This window comes from Suricata suricatta, chromosome 11 (genome assembly GCF_006229205.1).
Source record: "Suricata suricatta isolate VVHF042 chromosome 11, meerkat_22Aug2017_6uvM2_HiC, whole genome shotgun sequence".
Lineage (NCBI taxonomy): Eukaryota > Metazoa > Chordata > Mammalia > Carnivora > Herpestidae > Suricata > Suricata suricatta.
This window is the reverse complement of record NC_043710.1, coordinates 11166711-11186889: the sequence shown is the minus strand read 5'-3', so window position 1 is coordinate 11186889 and position 20179 is coordinate 11166711. Positions and strand designations below refer to the sequence as shown.

The following is a 20179-nucleotide window of genomic DNA, read 5'->3' as shown; positions in this document are numbered from 1 at the left end:
GAAGCTTCAGCCCAGTTTCCAAAGAAGCGAAGACCCAGCGAGGACGGTGGGAGGTGGGTGCATGCCCAGGCAGAGGCTGTTAGAAGCCAGGCGGCTCTAAAAGAGGAAGGAACCCAGCAGTGGGCGGAGCAGTGGGTCGCAAAAGGCGGGAGAAGTTCTAGAAGCTCAGCCCAGTCTCCGGCCGGTGGAGCCCGCCGAGCTATCCCTGACATCCCTCGCAGGCTGACTTCCAGCTGCAGGTCTTGGTTCCCTCCGGTAAGCACCGACCGCGCGCGGGCTCTGGATTCGAGTACCGAGTGCGGGCGGAGCGGGGAGGGGAGCGGGAGCGCGCGCCTGCGGGGCCGGGCCGGGCAGCGCGGCCCAGCCGGGGACCGGGGGAAGCTTGAATTTCCGCGGCAGCTGCCGGTCACACCGCGGGGGTGGGGGTGGGGTGGCCTAGGGTCCGCCGAGACCGGTGCCCTCCTAGTCTGGCTCAGCTCTGGGCACTCGCTCCGGGGGAGGGGAAAGGGGGAGAGAGGAGGAGGAGGCGAAGGAGATCTAGAAGAAGGGGCGGGGAGGAGAAAGGTGGAGGGGAAGAGAGGGAAGTGAAAGGAAAGAGGGAGAAGGGTGCGGGGGCGAGAACCAAGGGAGAGCTTCTGGGTGGGTAGGAGATGGACCCCTCTTTCTTTATGTCCTTACTGTAGGACAGTAAGGTCATAGAGGTCAGCAGAGCCTTCTCCAACTCTCAGACCCGGCTGGAGGAAGGCCACTTCACATTTGCTAAGATATGGTTCAAGCCAGATGCTAGAAATGATGCTGGGGGCGGGAGGTGAACATTGGGGTGTTTTCTTAACCTCTTGCCCCTTCCCACCGTGAATGCTTCAGTTCATCCCAGTTTAGTTCAAAAGTCACATTTCTTTCTGTCCACTTTATATTCTTTGGGGGGTGGGGGGGAGGAGTCCATATGTAATAATCACTCCTAAATCACCTGAGTCCTCTCTCAAAGTCTGCAAGGTGGAGTCGTCCTCAGCAGACACTGAACCCCCAGATTCTCTTAACTGTTGGGCAGTAAGTTCTTGCCTTCAGCGATCTTACAAAATAGCCCCACTGCTCAATGATATGTATCTATTGCTGTTTCTCCAGGTTCTCTGCAGTTTCAAAAGTATCCCTGTGGTAAGTATATTGATACTGAAAATAGTGATATTTACTGGGCGGGCAGCCTGTTATGTACCAGACCCTGTTCTAAAGGCTTTATGTGAATTGTATTTTTTTTAATCTCCACAAGCAGGGAGGCAGATGCAGTCACCCCTCTCGTCTTAGAGATGTGGCCAATGAGATAGACAATGGTTAGTTAATATGCCAAGGTCATGCAGCTAGTAAATGGTAACCACATATTTGAATCCAAGTGGTCTTATAAAAACTAACGTTGATGCAGCAACTTCATATTCTTTTCCTCATTTAGAATCGTGGGCTCATATTACAAACGGGAAAATTAGGCTCAGAGACTCTGCAGTTTCCTGGGTAGTTCATTACCAGTAAAAAATGCAGCCCCGGCTCCTACTCCACAGCAAAATGGTTAAGAGAATAGCCACAGAGACTTAAGAGACATCATAATTTTTAAAGTTTTGTTTAACTTTTTCATGCTTAATTATTTTTGAGAGAGAGAGGGAGAGAGGCAGAACACAAGCAGGGAAGGGGCAGAGAGAGATGGAGACACAGAATCCCAAGCAAGCTCCAGGCTCTGAACTGTCAGCACAGAGTCCTACGCAGGACTGGAACTCACAAACTGAACTGTGAAATCATGACCTGACCAGAAGTCAGACGCTTAACTAACCGACTGAGCCATCCAGGCACCTCTTTTAAGTTTTTATTTTTAAGTAACATCTATACCCAACGTGGGGCTCGAACTTACAACCCCAAGATCGAGTTGCACACTCTTCCGACTGAGCCGGCCAGGCACTCCAAGAGACATATTTAAAGACAACTTGTGTGTCTCAGTTGGATGTTGGTCTAAACAAATTAATATTGTAATTATACAAGAAAACTTTCTTGATATGTAGAGCTGGAAAAAGATAATTGGGAATAAAATGTCATGATGTATCTAAGTGTAAAATAATCTAGGAAAATAAAAAGATGATGCGAATTTGGCAAAAAATGAGCAATCACTGACTATGTGATAGACATATGAAGATTCATTAGACTATTCTCTTTTTGTGGTTGCTGTTCCTATTTGAAATGTTTGTAATCAAAAGTATACCTTCCGGAGCTTTGTAACCTTGAGCAAAGAGTTTAGTCTCTCTGGATGCTCAAGTTTTTTATTCTCAAAATAAAACTAATAATGCCTGTCTCACAGAGTTGGGAGAATTGAATGAGATCATTATAGAGAGCTCTTAGGAGAGGGCTTAGCATATCATGTGCAGAATCCATGCAGTCACTGGACCTTATAAATGAGTCTGTGTAGAGAGCTCAGCACGTGCTGGGCCTCCTGGTGCATGTTGCGGTGCTGCCCTCCGTGGCTTTTGGCCTACTTATTACTAGTGAAGATCATGCTGTCTTATCTACGCTGTTCATTCTCTTCTGCGGGGTCGTGAGAGGAAAGATAGAAGGGAAAAGACTCCTTTAAACAAACAAACAAAATGACAAACAAGCAGCAATGAAACTTCCCGACTATCTTCGCAGCCAGACTCTCAGCCCAAGATTATTTTGTCTTTATGGTTCTTTTCCCATCCATTCCCCCGGAATTACACCATTTGTGTGCCTCCCCCACCTTAAATGGGAGATGGGGGCCAGATTTTGACATCAGTGGAACTAAAACACACTTCTCAATTCTCAAACTGTGGAACTACACTTCCGTGGGGCACTTTCATACCCATGTTAGAGTTCCATCTCCGCTACATAGCTTGGCCTTGAACGTCATCTGCCTGATCTGAGTTATACTTTCCTCATCTGCAAAAAGCAAATACTCTTGGTTTGCATGGTATCTGGGGGGACTGGCAGTAAGTATTTGGTGTGGTAGCTAACGTGCAGTGCTCTGTAAAAGGGACCTTTTATTGTTGAGGTGATTGTAGTTGTTGGTAAAGGGTCTGAAGAGAGGGTGCTAGGGCCCAAGGGGGGAGCGCGGGATGTGGGGTCCCCATTAACATTATTCTCTGTACGATGAACACAGCTCTGAAGATACGACTCTTGAACCGTTGTGAAACTAGTGTTCTGCCTGAACTGTCTATTCATCTTCAAGCCATCATGAACCCTAGAAAGCGCAGATCCCAGATCGCATTTGATAAAGAGAATTATATGAAAATTGATCACTATTTTTCTCAGGTATGTTTGTAAATACTATTTATGGAATATACAATATGAGACACTGGGTGCCATAGTTCTTTCTTCCAAGAAATTACCTCATGGTAGATTGAGGATATTAAGTTAAAATCTTTCTAGGGGTGCCTGGGTGCCTCAGTTGGTTAAATGTGCGACTTCAGCTCAGGTCATGATCTCACAGTTCAAGGGTTCAAGCCCCACATCTGGCTGATAGTTCAGATGCTGGCACCTGCTTCAGATTCTGTGTCTCCTTTTATCTCTCCTGCTCACACACTCTCAAAAATGAATAAACACTAAAAAAATTTTTAAAAATATCCTTCTCATCCATTTTGTTCTATTCTTTACTTTTAATATAATGTTTATAGTTTTTAAAAACCTATTTGTTTATTTTGAGAGAGAGTGAGTGGAGGTGGGGCGAGGCGGGGGGAGAGAGAAAGAGAGAGAAAATCCCAAGCAGGCTCTGCACCATCAGCATGGAGCCCAATGTGGGGCTCAAATTCACGAACCTTAAGATTATGACCTGAGCCCAAATTAAGAGTCAGACATTTGACTTGAGCCCAAATCAAGAGTCAGATCCTTAACCTATTAAGCCACCCAGGCACCCCAGTTTTAATATAAATCTTGGCCATATCAAACCAGCCTTCGGTTAAAAGCTGTCATCAGGCTTCCTGAACAAGAACAAAAGTATCACGTATTACAGTCAACTGTGGACTAAAAACATTAACACCATTTCATAGCGTGGAACTATATGCTATCCCAAATATGGCTCATGCATTTGATCACAACAATCACTACATTTATATTGTGCTTTCTACTTTATGAAACAAATTTTAAAATAATAATCCTCCAGGCACCTGGGTGGCTCAGTCGGTTGCGCATCCCCCTCTTGATTTCAGCTTAGGTCACAATCGCACAGTCATGTGTTCAAGCCCTGCGTCAAGCTTCGTTATTGCCTTGGAGCCTGCTTGATATTCTCTCTCTCTCTCCCTTGCTCATGTGGTCTCAATCTCCAAAAAAAAGTAAAAAATAATAATGCTTATCATAACCTTGTTAGGGAAGGAGGGAGGATTTTATTATCTACAATTTGTGGGGAGAGAGAATGACTTCTTGCTTGAGACAGAGAGGAGTAAAGACATAGACTTACGTTTAGTGACATTAAGTCAGGGCTTCTTCTAATAACAGGGCTCTGTGATCATATCAAACTACTATTCTTTTGTGAATCTGAAATGCTCCTTGAATTTATCAAGAAGAAAGCTGAGAATTTTGAGAATTTGGGTATGCAACATAAAAGCTTTCATTTGTTTTCTTTTATCCTGGTTGTAGCTAGAATATCCAAATATCCAGGGAAGCCAATACAAGCCTACTTCTGCTGCTGTTTGTCTTACCTCATGACAGAGCAAGCTAATAGTGGCATACTACCCTGTTCCCTTTTTTTTTTACATTTTTTATTTTATATATTAATTTTTTAATTTTTTTAATGTTTTTATTTATTTGTGTGTGTGAGAGAGAGAGAGCATGAGCAAGGGAGGGTCAGAGAGAGAAGGAATCACAGGATCTGAAGACAGGCTCCAGGCTCTGAGCTAGCGGTCAGCACAGAGCCTGATGTGGGGCTCAAACCCATGAACCATGAGATCATGACCTGAACCAAAGCCGGATGCTTAACTGACTGACTGAGCCACCCAGGTGCCCCATATATATTAATTTTTTTAGATGTTTGTTTATAAGAGAGGGAGAGTACGAGCTGGAGAGGGGCAGAGAGAGGGGGACAGAGGATCTGAAGCAGGCTCTGTGGTGACAGCAGAGAGCCTGATGCAGGATTCAAACTCACAAACTGTAAGATCGTGACCTGAGCCAAAGGTGGACACTTAACCAACTGAGCCACCCAGGCGCCCTTCCTTTTTTTAATTTAAAAACATTTTAAAGGCTCCACACCAATGTATGGCTCGACCTCACAACCATGAGATCAAGTCCTGAGCTGAGATCAAGAGTTGGACACTTGGGGCGCCTGGGTGGCTCAGTTGGTTAAGTGTCTGGCTTCAGCTCTGGTCATGATCTCACGGTTCGTGGGTTCGAGCCCCGCGTTGGGCTCTGTGCTGACAGCTCAGAGCCTGGAGCCTGCTTCAGATTCTGTATCTCCTTCTCTCTCTGTCCCTCCCCTGCTCACGCTGTCTCTCTCTGTCTCTCAAAAATAAATAAAAAAACATTAAAAAAAAAAGAGTTAGACACTTAACCAATTGAGCCACCCATGCGCCCCATTGTTCCCTGTTTGAAAATGTCTCTCTCTGTCTCTCTGCCCAAGAGTCTTGGGAATCGTTGGAAATCCATTACGGTTTCCCAGTGGGGTGTGTGGCAAGGATGTTTCTTACAGGACTGGGCTGAACAGATGCTCCTTGAGAGTTTGTATGTTATGCCCAGAGTAAATTTATATTACCTCATGTTCCTTTTTTCTTTTGTTTGGTCCCGAATATTAGCAGCATCACAAAAGGAAAATAAAAGTTGACGCATGAATGTGCTGGTCACTGTGCCGGTACTGTCACAAATGACATTACACTGAATCATGACAACAGTCCTGCCATTGTCATTCCCGTTTCCAGCAAGTGGCATTGCCGCCATGTGAACTTGTGTCTGTTGACCTCTGTGTCCCGATGCATTGAACTTGGGGGGAGATGTATCGTTTAGATACAGAAATCAAGCGCTCTTATTTTTTCATTGGATTTCTGCTATTTGATCAACTCTCCTTGTCTAAGGTTGTAATCAGAGTTTTAAAGCATTTCACACTTATTTTTAGGTCAATAAAGAACAAAAGAATAATTCGAATATTCCTCCGTTGAAGAGAGGCTGTGTAAAAGGTCCAAAAGATGTAACTAACACCCAGGCTCAAGGGCCCAAAGACCAGACTGGGCCCCCCAAGAAGACAATTTACATTACCTTGGGTGTAAACCCCAGGAAGCACAAGCTCACACATCGCGCAGAGGAGAGCTTCTACGTGGCACTTAACACCCTCAAGGATGTCAAGAAGGAGATAGAAACTCAGCAGGGCAAAGAGGTGGTGGCAGTTTTCAGAGAAGGAATTGAAGGGTACATAAATCTTGGAATGCCCCTCAGCTGCTTCTCTGAGGGCTGCCATGTGCAAATCACTTTTGTCCAGAGTAGAAGTAAGCAGAAAGATGAGAATCAGGTGTCTGGCCGACACGAAAAGCCATCCGCCGACTGTGTCAAATTTTATATTCACGCAGTCGGAAAGAGAAAGAAAAGGATCGTCAAATGCAGACATTTTCACAAAGAAGGGTCCAAACTCTGCGTCTATGCTTTCAAAGGAGAAACCATCAAGGACGCCCTGTGCAAGGATGGCCGGTTTCTCTCCTTTCTGGAGAAAGAGGATTGGAGGCTCATCAAAAACCTGGACTCCATTCTAGAAAGCTCACAGACCGTGGATGACCTGGAAGGCACAGTCTTTGAGGTTGAGGTTGAGAAGAGAAAGAGCTCAGGGGCAGTAGCCGCTCAGAGCTCGGGGTCAGCGGAAGGAAACACCAATGTGCTGAGAGAGGAAATTGTGGATCAGTACCCCCGTTTGAAAAGAGAAAGTGAAAAAATAAGAGAAAACTTAAGGAAAGAAATGAAAAATAAAAAAATCAAAACATTTTTTAAGTTGCTTGAAGTAAAGTTTGGGAAAATGACAAGAAACTCCACCCCAATCAGAGTGCACGACTTTCTTTCTCTTGCCGGTGCCTCCGTGGGGCACCTGTCCTGGGACCGAAATGGAAATGGGGGTTATGCCACCTGCTTTGTTTTCAAAGACTTGTTCGTTTTCACCTGTCGGCATGTAATAAGTGACTTCATGGGAAAAGGAATAGAGCCAAGCAAGTGGGCAGACATAATTGGTCAATGCGCAAGGGTGACATTTAGTTATAACAGCGTCTTCCAGAAAGAAGAGAACTGCTTTTCTTTTGAACCGTGGTTTGAGGTATCTGATGCAACTCTTGATTATGCCGTCCTGAAACTGAAGGCAGATGGCCAGCGAGTACCTCTGGGACTCTATAATAGAATTGCTTCTGCACCATCTGATGGGTTGATATATATCATTGGCCATCCGAATGGAGAAGAAAAGTCTAGTGATAAATGTACTGTGATCTCTCAGGGTCAGCGAGGAAAGAAATATGAGGAACATCTTCAGGTTGAAGAGGGAGAGGGTTGCAATTATGGAATGAAATACATCCATATGTACTGTAAAAGAGCCTTCGAGAAAATAGCTCACAACCCTGATGTGATTACCTATGACACCTCTTTTTACTTTGGGGCTTCTGGCTCCCCAGTGCTTAATTCAGAAGGTTCGTTGGTGGCCATGCATACTGCTGGCTTCACTTGTAATAATGAACTTGGGTTATCATCTCACCTCATTGAGTTTGGCTCTACTCTGGAGTCCATCCTCCATGATATCAAGGAAAAACACGGACAGTGGTACACAGAAGTATGTATGAGTCCGCAAGATGTAGAAATGGTGAGTGATGAGGATTGAGGGTGGTGAGAATTCAGCTTCTTTACTCACTTTAAGGGAATTGTTCCATATGGGGTGGTTATTCCATAAGCAATGGCGATCATGTCCTAAATTCCAAAATCGTAAATTTGATTTAAAAAGTTAGTTTTAGAACACTTCCTATGTGCCACTCTTCTTAGCATGTGAAGACTATAGCCCTACAAGTGGGCTATTATGCCTATTTTAAAGTTGAGCAACGTCAACAGTGACAAGATTAGGACACTAATACTAGTGTAACCCTGTGGGGCGTTTTTTCCCCCATTTCTTTGTCTTCCCATAAGTTCAGTTGCTTGAAGGCAGGATCTAACTCGTGTTCATCTCATTATCCCCAGCATCTGGAAGAGGCAAATAAGTGCTTAGAAAATGTGTGGGTCCATCAGTAGCATCATTTAAGGCTTCTGTTAAGCTTAATTGAGGAACTAAATGGTTGGTTGGAAATAATCTCAAACAAAATTTTTAGAATTTCCAAACTCCTCATATTACTAAAGCTCAGGATACATGTGTTCTGAAATTCACAGGGTAATACCCACTCTTTTTATATTATAGGCTATTAGGGCAAAGAGACTGTCTTAAAGATCATACTATTTTATTCATATGTCCATAGTTTTTACCTAATAACCTTTTTTGTTTTAGGATCACATGCACGTTACAATTAGTTGTTGTGTCTCCTAAGGCTCCTTCCTCATGGCTGTTGCAGGTTCTCAGGCTTTGACCAGTGACCTTGACAGTTAGGAAATGTACTGGTGACTTATTTTGTGGGATATCCTTCTATTGGAATCTGTCTGGTAATTAGACTGGGGTGGTGAGGTTTGGAGAGTAAAACCAGAGGGGCACAGTGCCTTTTCACTATGTCATATCAAGGGTACATATTATCCGCCTGAGTTATGATTTGGTGTTGGCTTTGATGCCCTGGCCAAGGTAGTACTTATAGGTCTCTCTACCATAAATTTACTCCTTCCCCCTCCTTTCTAGAATGCACTTTTTAGAAGGAACTTTTATTCACAGCCCACACCTAAGGAGTGAGGAGTGTAGATAGGGAACTCTTATCTACATAATGGATCCTGCCTGAGAGATTTGCTTCTTCTCTCCTTTATTTATACCAGTGTGGGCTCATAGGTATGTGTTGAGTTATAATCCAGATTACTGTGTTTCTCAGATTTTTCCAACGTTGGTCACTGGGAGCACTTTCATTTGGCTCTTGTGCCTCCGTTGCCATATTCCCAGGAGGGTGTTGTGTTTCTTTCCTGGTTTTTCTAAGCACTTTCTTATGTTGTGGTCCTACAAGGTGCTCTAGGCTCCTCTTAATATTGCCTGTCCCAGTCCCATCATCCTCCATTTCTCCAAGGAGCCCTTGGTTGCTTTTAGTGGAGAAGAGTATTAGAAACCAAGATCTGGGCACTAGGTATATGATTTTGCTAGTGGGGTATTATTTCTCTTTATGCCCGCCCCACAGACAAGCAAAGAATTATGTGTGTGTCTACTAACTCGTATAGCCAGCCTCCTTAGCTCATTCTTGGTTTCACTTTCTGGGGCTTCGGTTACCTGGGGTCAACTGCAGTCTAGAAGCAGATGATCTTCCTTCTGTCTTATCGCCGGAAGGTCAGTGGAAGCCTGACGTTGCATCACAAAGCCTCTGTCATCTGCCTCCCTCCATCTCATCAGACAGGCATTTTACCATCTCACAGCATCATAAGAAGGAGAGTCCAATATGATATTTTGAAGGATAGATGGCATTTACATAGATTTTATTACAGTACCTGGTTATAATTGTTTATTTTATTATGAGTTATTGTTGATCTCTTATTGTGCCTAATTTATAAATTAAACTTTTTTATAGGTGTGTGTGTGTAGGAAAAAACATAGTACATATAGGGTTTGGTCCATCCCCTAGGGGTTTTGGACGTGTAGGGGTAGAGGGGGGAACTGTTGCCTATCTGCAAGCATTTCTTTAAAAAAATTTTTTTTAAATGCTTATTTATTTTTGGAGAAACAGCATGAGTGGGGGAGGGGCACACAGAGAGAGGGAGACACAGAATCCGAAGCAGGCTCCAAGCTCTGAGCTGTCAGCACAGAACTTGATGTGGAGCTTGAACTCATGAATGGTGAGATCATGATGTAAGCCAAAGTCGGACACTTAACTGACTGAGCCACCCAGGTGCCCCTCTACGAGCATGTCTATATGTAACTGTCGTATGTACGATAAGTCAAACATTCTTACTGATGTCTCCAACTCCACTTCGACATGGATCATTTTTGCCTCCTGCCTCGGTCATCTATGAAGTCCTAGTCCAACAGTGAGAAACTTGGCTCCCGCCATCACCCACTCACTTACTTAATTGCTTAATTCACTTCTCATGCATAGAGTTGTTCACCTGCAGCAGGATAGGAAAAAAACGAGGACAGTGTGTGTTTAGTCTTATGGACTCACTCCCAGAGTGACTGGGGTCAGCACCTTTCCTCCACGCCCTCCGGTGAGCTGTTTTGTACATTTGTAGTGTGGTCCGCTTCTCTTGTCAAAGTCTCCATTCTTTCCTTTCACCTCTCAACCTAAGTGACTTTTAAAATTTGCGTACATTAAGGTTCACTCTTCATGTGAATTCTGGGGTTCTTAACAAGTGCGTCATGTCATGCATCCAACATCATGATATTGTACAGAGTCGATTTACCAGCCTAGGAGTCCCCTGTGCTGCTCGACCCTGCCTCTCCCCTGAACCGGTGGTGATCACTGATCCTTTTACTGTGTCTATAGTTTTGCCTTTGCCAGAATGTCACTTAAGTGGAATCAGATAGTATGTAGCCTTTCAGCTTGACTTCTTTCACTGAAAAATGTTCCAGTAAGGTTTCTCTGCATCTTTTTGTGGCTTGATAGCTCATTTATTTTTTGCCACTGAGTAATATTCTGTTGTGTGCATATGCCACAGTTTGTGTATGCATTCACCTTTTGAATGATCTCTTTTGCTTCACTGTTTGGTGAATATGAATAAAGCTGTTAAAAGTATTTGTGTACAAATGTTTGTGTGAGTATTACGTTCTTAATTCCGTCAGGTCAATACCTCAGAGTGTGATTACTGGACTGTATGGTAAGATTATGTTTAACTCTGTAAGCATCTGCCAAACTGTCTTCCAACATGACCGAACTGTCTGGCTTTCCCACCAGCAGTGATGAAAGCTCACATCGCTTCACATCCTCACTAGCATTTTGTGTTATCAGTTTTTATTTTTTTAACTTAAAAAAAATTTTTAATGTTTATTTTTGAGAGAGAAAGAAAGCATGAGTGGGGGAGGGTCAGAAAGAGAGAGAGAGAGGGAGACAGAATCTGGAGCAGGCTCCAGGCTCTGAACCATCAGGACAGAGCCAGATGCAGGGCTCAAACCCACGAACCATGAGATCATGACCTGAGCCAAAGTCGGCTGCTTAACCAACTGAGCCACCCAGGGGCCCAGGTACATATTTTTAGTATCAGTCTGGATTCTGTCAGCAGAATAATGCCACTGAATTACCCCCGTAGTACTTTTGAGCTCTGAACTTTGAGAGAGAAGACCGGAAACATACAGAAATATGAACCAGGACGCTTATGGGACGAAATATATTGGTATTTAAGTGACATAACAGCAAAAAAGGCTGTAGTGACTTGAGCTGTTTCCCGAAATGATATGTCCAACTCCTGAGTGCTAGATGAGACCATCCTGGATGTAAAATGGACCAGAGGTCCAATGACCGAGGTCTACATAAGGAAAAGGAGAGGGAGGTTTAACATACACCAGAAAGAAGACCCTGGGGGTGGGGAGTGGAGGAGGAGGAGGTGGTGGAGAAGGAGAAGGACAGGAAGATGTGCATATCTGAAAAGCCCAGGATGGGACAATTGGGGGCCGGAGGAATGAGGGGAAAGAAGACCACCAAGCTGATCCGTTTCCCTCCAGGCTGCAGCCCATTTCAGAGCCGTGCCTCTTTGGATTCATCTCTCCTTCCCTCCTTAATCAGCAGGCGCCCACTCTGTCACTTGCTTGCCAGCCCCCAGGTCTCTCCTGTTTTTTCACTGCATCCACTCAACCCTGGACTCTGTCCAGGGTGCTCACTGCAATTGGCTTTGGGAATGACTAAAACATTAAAAGTTCATTTGATCGCCCCACACCACTGCAAGATACTTAAAAAACAAATTTAGAAACATACAGTGATTGTCCTTGCCCTCCTCACCCCTGATGCTCTCTGTCTCCACCAAAACCTCAGCTCTTTTGGAGAAAGATCATTAGAGATGGAGCTGAGATCGCCCATGCCCAAGGGAGACCGAAGGCCATATATCGTGTGAATATGGGATGAAGACCCAAACGTATGGACCTGTTGAATTCAGATGCCCGAATCACCAAAGGACCCTGTCCCAGAAGAGGAAAAGTTTCCAGGCACAGGAGTGGTCGAAGGTCCCAAGGACCCAGGGATGGAGCCCAGGCAGTTTGTGTACGGGCAGAAAGTGGTCCCTGGGCCTTGATGTGCACCGGGTACTGACAGGTACAGAGAGAGGACCTAGCTCCGGGGTTTAGGTGCCGAATCTGGGGTGAGAGGAAAGAAGGGAAAAAGGCGGATAGCTATTCCTCTTCTCCTGCCTGGTTGTTTTTCCCCACCTTCCATAATCTTACCCCACCCCTACCACTGTGAGCTTCCCTGAGCTACTGGGTGGACCCCTTTATTTGCATCACACTTGTATGGGAAAAAAAGGCACCTTAATTCAAGTAATGAGGTTTAGGCAAGATTGAGGTGGGGAAGGAAAGCTGAAGTGGTCCTGTGGATGGTACTTTGGGTGGCTTCAATGACTGCTGTTGTGGGGTTGATGTGTTGTGAAATGGTGGACTTCCCCTCCCCAATGCCACGAAGGATTCTCCTGTTAAAGAACTGCTTCGTATTGGACATATAGCCTGTCCCCAAACCACTTCCCTGTCCCCTCTGAATATTCCAGCAAAAATAATATAGAACTTCCAAAGAAGGAAGGAAAATCCCAATTTGGATCAAAAACAGGCCGCTGGAGCAATCAGACAGGCCATATTCTGGTACAACGTCGCCACCTGCTGGATGCATCTAGTACTGCACACCTTCTAAATAAAGGCAGCCATTGACCTGTTGCTAAACCAGCCTGGTTTGAAACTCAGCTCTGGGACTCAGAAGGCCCCTTTCATAAGGCATTTTCTTTTTAAGGCAGTTCGACTCAGATTCATTTACTAACAAAGGAAGGATCCAAGGGCCCTGGAAGTTAAATATAAATGGTATGTATATTCAGGAGCTTAGCCAGCCCGGCTTAGGCATCATCCTTGCATTTTATATGAAAAAGTAGAAATTGCTTTATCACCTGGATTTTGCTTATTCCTCCAGGGGGGTCTCCCTAGCTTCTGACAGAGTGCGATCAGATCATCTCAGTATGGCCAGGGACAAAACTGTCTGCAGACTGAGGCACAGAAGACTATCTCTGCTGTGCTCCACTTCCAGAATGTTCTCCAAGTGTCCCAATGGAAGGCTAGGGATGTTGACTAGTGCCATGTCCATATCAAATTCTGAAGTCCAATTTTTACCTCATCAGCACTATAAGTCTTGAGACAATTCTGTCCTCATTTTTCACTGATGTATGGAGCAGGCCATGAAAATAAATTAGTGCTTGGGGTGCCTGGGTGGCTCAGTCGGTTGAGTGTCTGCCTCTTGAATTTGGCTCAGGTCATGATCCCAGGGTCGTGGGATCCAGACCATCCACACTGAGCATGGGGCCTGCTTAGGATTCTCTCTCTCTCCCTCTGCCCCTCTCTCTAGGTTGTGCTCCCTCTTTCTGTCTCTCTCAAATAAAAAAATAAATAAATAAATAAATAAATAAGTAGTGTGATCCTTAAGGATATAACGAAAATAGGACTAAAGTTCTCTATCATATATATGTTTAATTATCATCATACATATGTTTAATTTATCAGTTGACCCCTTTGGGAAGCTAGTAAGTCTGAAGGACAGCAGTTGACTCCCGCAAAGTCACACCAAGTGAGTGGCAGGCCCAATTGCAGCCACAGTGCCACATGTGATGTCCTTGCTGGAGTAAATGAGTACTGCCCCAAGTACATGGTATTCGGCCATTGACTGGGTTAATGTGCCCTTTTGAGGCACTATCAGAAAAGGGCATCATAAGTGGCTCAACTCACATGGACTAGACGATGGCATGTTTTTTCAGTTTTGCCCAAGACCATCTTAGCTCTCTTTCTGTTTGATACAATATAGATAGAAAGAGTCTGGACTGTTTGTGCTTCCCACAGACCATCACATCAATCCACTCTGTCAATGACATCATGCTAATCAGGTCACGTGAGTGACAAGTAGCCAACACATTAGAGGTCGTGGTGCACCCACATTTCAAATGATAGGAGATCAACTCTATGAAGAATCAGCAGCTCACTAAATCAGGGATGGGCTAGGACGTCTCATCCAAAGTAAGATAAATTGTTGGATCCTGTGTGCCTCGCTATGAAGAAGCCGGTACACTGCCTCTTTGGTTTCTGAAGGTAGCATAGCCCATCGCTGGGTACACTGCTTTAGCCCATTTCTAGGGTGACAGGTGCCGGCTTTAAATCAGGCTCAGATTACAAAAAGTTTATGCAGGAGCGCCTGGCTGGCTCATTCCGTAGAGTGTATGACTCTTGATCTTGGGGTTGTGGGTTCAAGCCCCACATTGGGTGTAGACATTACTTTGAAAAAAATAAATAAATAAGGTGGCTCTGTTTGTTAAGTGACCTGATTCTTGGATTCAGCTCAGGTCATGATCTTAGGGTTTGTGAGTTCGAGCCCTGCATTGGGCTCCTTGCTGACAGCACGGAACCTGCTTGAGATTCTCTCTCTCCTTCTCTGTCTGTCTCTCCCCTGCTCCTGCTCTCACCTGCTTGTTCTCAAAATAAATAAATACATTTAAATAAATGGAGTGACACATCTATAAAGGTTCTGTAGACTCTGACTGTAGAAAAACAAAACAAAAACAAACAAAACAAACAAAAGGAAAACAGTGCTGTTACTTGGATGGTGCATCCTCCTGGCTGACTCTATATCACAAGTGTCAGATGAGGGCAAAGATACCCTGTGGAGTTGGGGTGCCTGGATGGTTCCATCAGCTAACCGTCTGACTCTTGATATCAGCTCAAGTCATGACCTCGTGGTTGTGGAATTGACCATGCTTAGCGTGGAGCCTGCTTGGGATTCTTTCTCTCCCTCTTCCTCTGCCCCTCCCCTGCTCGCTCTTGAGTGCTCTCTCTAAATAAATAAATAATTAAATATTAAAAAAAAAAAGACACCATGTGGAGTTTATGGCAAACCCAAGTGCGAGAATCACAATGCAGACTCTTGGGTTTCTGAACCAGTATCATGGCATGTGCAGTGGAGAATTGTTTGCCTTTCATCTAGCAAATCCTGGTGTCCTACTGGCCCCTGTTAACGATGGGACACCTGAGCTTGAGATATCACGTGACAACTGCCCATCATGTGGTGGGTTCTCTCACATTCCCGAAGTCATAATGTGAGGTGCGGCCAAACACTGACTCTTATAAGATGGAAGTATGAGTGTGAGTGTGAGCAGGACACAGGACACAAGATCACGAGTGAGCTGCACGGGCAATGTGGAGAGCATCGTACAAAGACATCCACATCCCAATTCCCGGCCCCCGGGAGTGGGTTAAATTACATGGCAAAGGGCGAAGGGGGGCCATCTCTAATGGGCCATTTTAGCTTCTGAGCTCCCTGTGGCCAAAATAGTTACAGGGCACAAGCTCAGTAGGACCCAAAGACCACCTTCAGGTTCAGTAATTTTATAAAAGACCCACCGATGTCAGAAAACTGTTATGTTCATGGTTTCGGTTTATTACAGTGGGGAAAATATACTGATTAAAATCAGCAGAGGAGATTTATTTCAGGCATACAAGGCTGGTTCGACCTCAAAAAATTAATTGATATAATTTACTGACACATCAGCAAGGTAAAGAATAAAAAATGATGTGATTATATCAATAGATGCAGAAAAAGCATTCGACAAATTCTAACGCCCATTTATAAAAACTCTCAACAAACTCGGAATAGAGGAGAATTTCTGCAGGTTGATAAGGAACATCTACAAAGCTTACAGCTAATATCATACTTCATGGAGAGAAACTCGATGCTTCCCTGCTAAGATCAGAAACAAGGCAAGGATGTCTGCTCTCAGCTACTCATTATCATAATGAAAATCCTAGCTACTGCAATTTGACAAAAAAGGTGCAAATGTTATACTAATTAAAAAGAAAGAATCTTTATTCACAGATGACTATGTACTATGTGTAAAATCCCAAAGAATCAACAGCAGCAAAGCCCCTGGAAGGAATAAGAAATTGTAACAAGGTTGCAATATACACAATTACTATACAGAAGTCAACTGCTTTCTTATACATCAGCAATGAACACTTGAAATTTGAAATTTAAAACATAATACAGTTTATTAACAAACTGGAGAATTCTACCAAACATTTAAAGAATTAACATCGATACTATAAAATGTTTTCTGGAAAGTAGGAGACCGTACAATGCTTCATTTTATAAAGCTAGTATTATTTTGATACCGAAACCATAGAAAGTATAAAAAGTGAGTGAGAAGTACAAACCAATATCTTTCATCATTTTAGACCCCCAAAGCCTCAAATTATTAACAATTAGAATACAGCAATATTTTAAAAGAATTACTCCTGATGACTAAGTGGAGTTTATTTCAGGGATATAAATCTGGTTCATTATTTGAAAATCCATCAGTGCAATCTTCCATATTAACAGACTAAGGAGGAAAAATCACACAATCATACCAATGGATGAAGAAAACACATTTGGTAAAACTCAATATGTATTGACAATACATATGTCCATGACAAAAAAGCCTCAGAAAATTAGGAATAGAGGAACTTGGTAAAGAACATTTGAAATAAACAACTATAGCTGACACATTTAACGATGAAAGACTAAATGCTAGCTCCCTACGATCAGGAACAAGGCAAGAATGCCCATTCTCACTACCGTATTCAACACAGCACTGGAAATTCTAAGAATTATTATATGACAAGAAAGGGAAGTAAAAAGCATAAAGATCGGAAAGGAGGAGGGGCATCTGGGTGGTTCAGTTGGTTAAGCATCTGATTTTAGCTCAGGTCATAATCTCTTTGTGGGTTCATACCCCATGTCGGGCTCTGTGCCAGCAGCTCGGAGCCTAGAACCTGCTTCAGATTCTGTGTCTCCCTCTCTCTCTGCCCCTTGCCCACTCACACTCTGTCTCTCAAAAATAAATAAACATTAAAAAATTTAAGAAAAGAATTAAAAAGAAAAGGATATATAGATGCTAAAAACACCCTAAACATATGACCTTGCAATTTACAAAGAAATGGGAACTTCACATTCATGCAAAAACTAGTATATGAATGTTCACTGCAGTTTTATTCATAATAGCTGAAACTAGAAACAACTCTATGTCCTGCAATGGGTGGACAATATGGTATATTTGTACTATGGAATACTATTTAGCATTAAAAAGGAACAAACTCTTGGTATACACAACAATCTGGATGAATCTTTAGAGAATTATGCTGAATAGAAAAAGCTAGTCCCCAAAGGTTACATAGCCTATGACTCCACTTACATGACATTCCTGAAATGACAGAGTTATAGAGAATATATTAGTGATTGCTAGGGGTTAAGGACAGGCTGGGAGGGGGAGGATTGGTTGTGGCTATAGAAGGACCACATAGTGGATCCTTGTGGTGATAGAAATGTGTATTGTATATGCCTCTATACAAAGTGTATCTTGTATGATATATGATACAAGTATCAGTAAAGGAGAGAATTACAACTATTTCTTATCTTGACTGTGTCAATATCAGTAGTGATACTGTACAATACGTTTGTAAGAATAGTTTTATAAGATGTTACCAATGGGTAACATGGGGGAAGAAGGTACTCGAGATCCGTCTGGATTCTTACGACTTGCTATGAGCCTACAATGATTTAAAAATATAAAACATAATTTAAAGAGAAGACAATGCAGCCTCTGTCTGGCTCTGTCTGTTGGGTCATACTCATCTGGAATCCAACCTCTATGGTATTAAGAAACTAATCAGCAACATAGGCCACGCATTGGTGCATGCATAGCCCTACCTGAGTTCCCAGGTGACAGCCAGCGTCAAACACTAGACACGTGAATGAGCAAGATGCACATGATTTCAGCCCCCAGCCATCCTTCACCCTGCCTTGAGCTCCCCGTGGGGCAGAGACTGTCCTCATCAAGCGCTCGCCAAACTGCAGATTCGTGTGCAACGTAAATGCGTATTGCTGTTTTCAGTCACTAATTTCAGGGTTGTTGATACAGAGCAATAGGTAACTGGAAAAAAAGAGTGACTTTTGCCTATGAACATGCCGCAGACGAGGAGTATGTCTTTTCCCTTGAAACTTGGTGTCAAATGATGATGGTATTTGTTTTTTTTTGAAGTACCATCAAATTATACCTTTGAACAATTCAGGCTGGCTTCATTCCAATGAATCTCAATTAGTGAGGTTTTATTAGAGCTGCCACATTCCAAGTTACAAATTGGGCACCTCACTTGGTTAGAGATTATTATACCACTTACGGGTATAGTTTATAAAAAATAAACATATCAAACTGTAATTGATTACTAATGTCAAGTCATCTATATCTTCGCTTCCTCTTACGCCTGAATCAGGCTGTACACAAACCCTCTCTTGTGTCATCAGGCCTTTTTGTTCTGTTGGAAGACACTGCCATCTTTACCATGGCAGACACAAGAAGACCAGACACAGGATCAAGCTGGACCTGGGTAAGAGCCAGTCGCTTCCTACTTCCTATTCATCTTTCAAACAACCCTTCATCTTTCAAATGGTCGGTCTAACGTTTGGTAATAGCCTTCTCTGGTTTGGCCTTTTCCCACTTGAGAACTCCTGGTTGAGCTGGTCAGGTGTGGCTTTCTCCCCTGTGCATCCAGCATTCCCTTAAATCATTACTGACAGTTTCTGGATCCATATGTATCCAGACTACAAGGAAGTTTCCAGAGTCTTCATACTCTTGGTCTTATGACTGGAAATAAAAATAGCTCAATAAAGCTTTAGGTTCCTTTTTCTTCACTTCTACTTTTCTTCTCCCAGAACGCCCTAATCGCATGTTCTCCCTTTGCTTCTTTCATGTTGAGGCACTTTATTTACATTGCCACATACCTTGTGGCTTACTGCACTATCACATAACATGTATGATGGAATAGGCTTTTTTTTTTTTTTGGAGTCCAAGTAAGTTTTGAATACCAGTTTCCCTCCTGACTAAATACATAATCTGGGACAAAATACTTCAATTCCCTAAGTCTCATTTGCAAATTGGGAATAATGGCTCTTGGTAGGATAAATTGAGATATGCTTTACTCCTTTCCCTTTTGTCCTTCAAACCCTGAAATCTGATGTCTTAACGAAGGTGTTGATTGAGTTGGATTGGGAGACTGGCCTTAGGGAGAGACTAACTGGATCTCTGGAAGTCATGCTAGGGAGATTTGGGGGTACCATCAAGAGTGAAGCTCAGTGATAGTCTCCATCCTGGTGCCTTTTGGAGGCTGGAAGAACATACCATTATTTTTTCTTTTGCTTGTTACTCAGAACCCTGTGAACAGGGAGACCAGGGAAGAGGGATGAAGAAGAAATGGAAAATATTAATGATAGAATAGACTGCTGTAATTCAAGACAGAGAAAGAGGGAGGGAAAGTAAATCTTCCGAAACAAACAAAAAAAGTTCATGACAGTACGAAAGAAAATGCTTATTCCAAATGGATTCACAATCCCTGTCCCTAACACAAACTGTTCTTATTTCTGTATCCTATCCTGGATCTTCTTGATCATATGAATTCATGTATGCCATTGCCACCTCAGCAAAAGGGAGTTTGTGTTCTCTGGCAAAAATAGCATGAAATCCTGATGTTAATCTGCCCTTCTAGGTTATTTTCCATATTAACGAGTGATGGCAAAAATAACCAAGACTAGCTCGTGTCTGTCCTACTGTCCCCATATTTTGGTCACAGAAGCCCTACAGAATAAATCAATTTAGCCTGTATCTTCTGGACTACAGCAGACCAGAAAAATGTACATTTGTCTCTCCGTGGACGATATAAATCCATCACCCCCCAAACTGCTGCATCCCTTTGCACTAGTTGGGGGCCCTGGCCGTTGGTCCGCACACGTCGCTCTGGGCCAACAGGGGGCGTGTGAGCAGCGGGGGCCCCCCCCCACCCCGCCCCCGGCCCCGGCAGCCAGGGGCGTGGCTCCGCATCCTTGAAGGACAGCTG

General features: G+C 43.5%; 1 protein-coding gene across 2 annotated transcripts; it reads left to right on the top strand.

Annotated features, from left to right (window-relative positions):
- FAM111A (family with sequence similarity 111 member A) lies at positions 1 to 9842 on the top strand. Of its 2 annotated transcripts, XM_029956878.1 has the most exons (4): positions 1 to 255; positions 1123 to 1152; positions 3146 to 3297; positions 6083 to 9842. In XM_029956878.1, the coding sequence occupies exons 3-4, from the start codon at positions 3220 to 3222 to the stop codon at positions 7808 to 7810; spliced, it is 1806 nt and encodes a 601-aa protein (XP_029812738.1). In that variant the 5' UTR covers positions 1 to 255; positions 1123 to 1152; positions 3146 to 3219; the 3' UTR covers positions 7811 to 9842. The 2 variants fall into 2 exon arrangements, with proteins under 2 accessions (XP_029812738.1, XP_029812739.1); XM_029956879.1 differs by lacking the exon at positions 1123 to 1152.
- The last annotated feature ends 10337 nt before the right edge of the window (positions 9843 to 20179 follow it).

What these genes read in the sequence shown, in the direction of transcription:
- FAM111A (XM_029956879.1), top strand. Translation starts at nt 3,220, where the DNA reads ATGAACCCTAGAAAGCGCAGATCCCAGATCGCATTTGATAAAGAGAAT. An exon ending in TTGATCACTATTTTTCTCAG is followed by an intron (nt 3,298 to 6,082) that starts GTATGTTTGTAA and finishes ACTTATTTTTAG; the next exon opens with GTCAATAAAGAACAAAAGAA.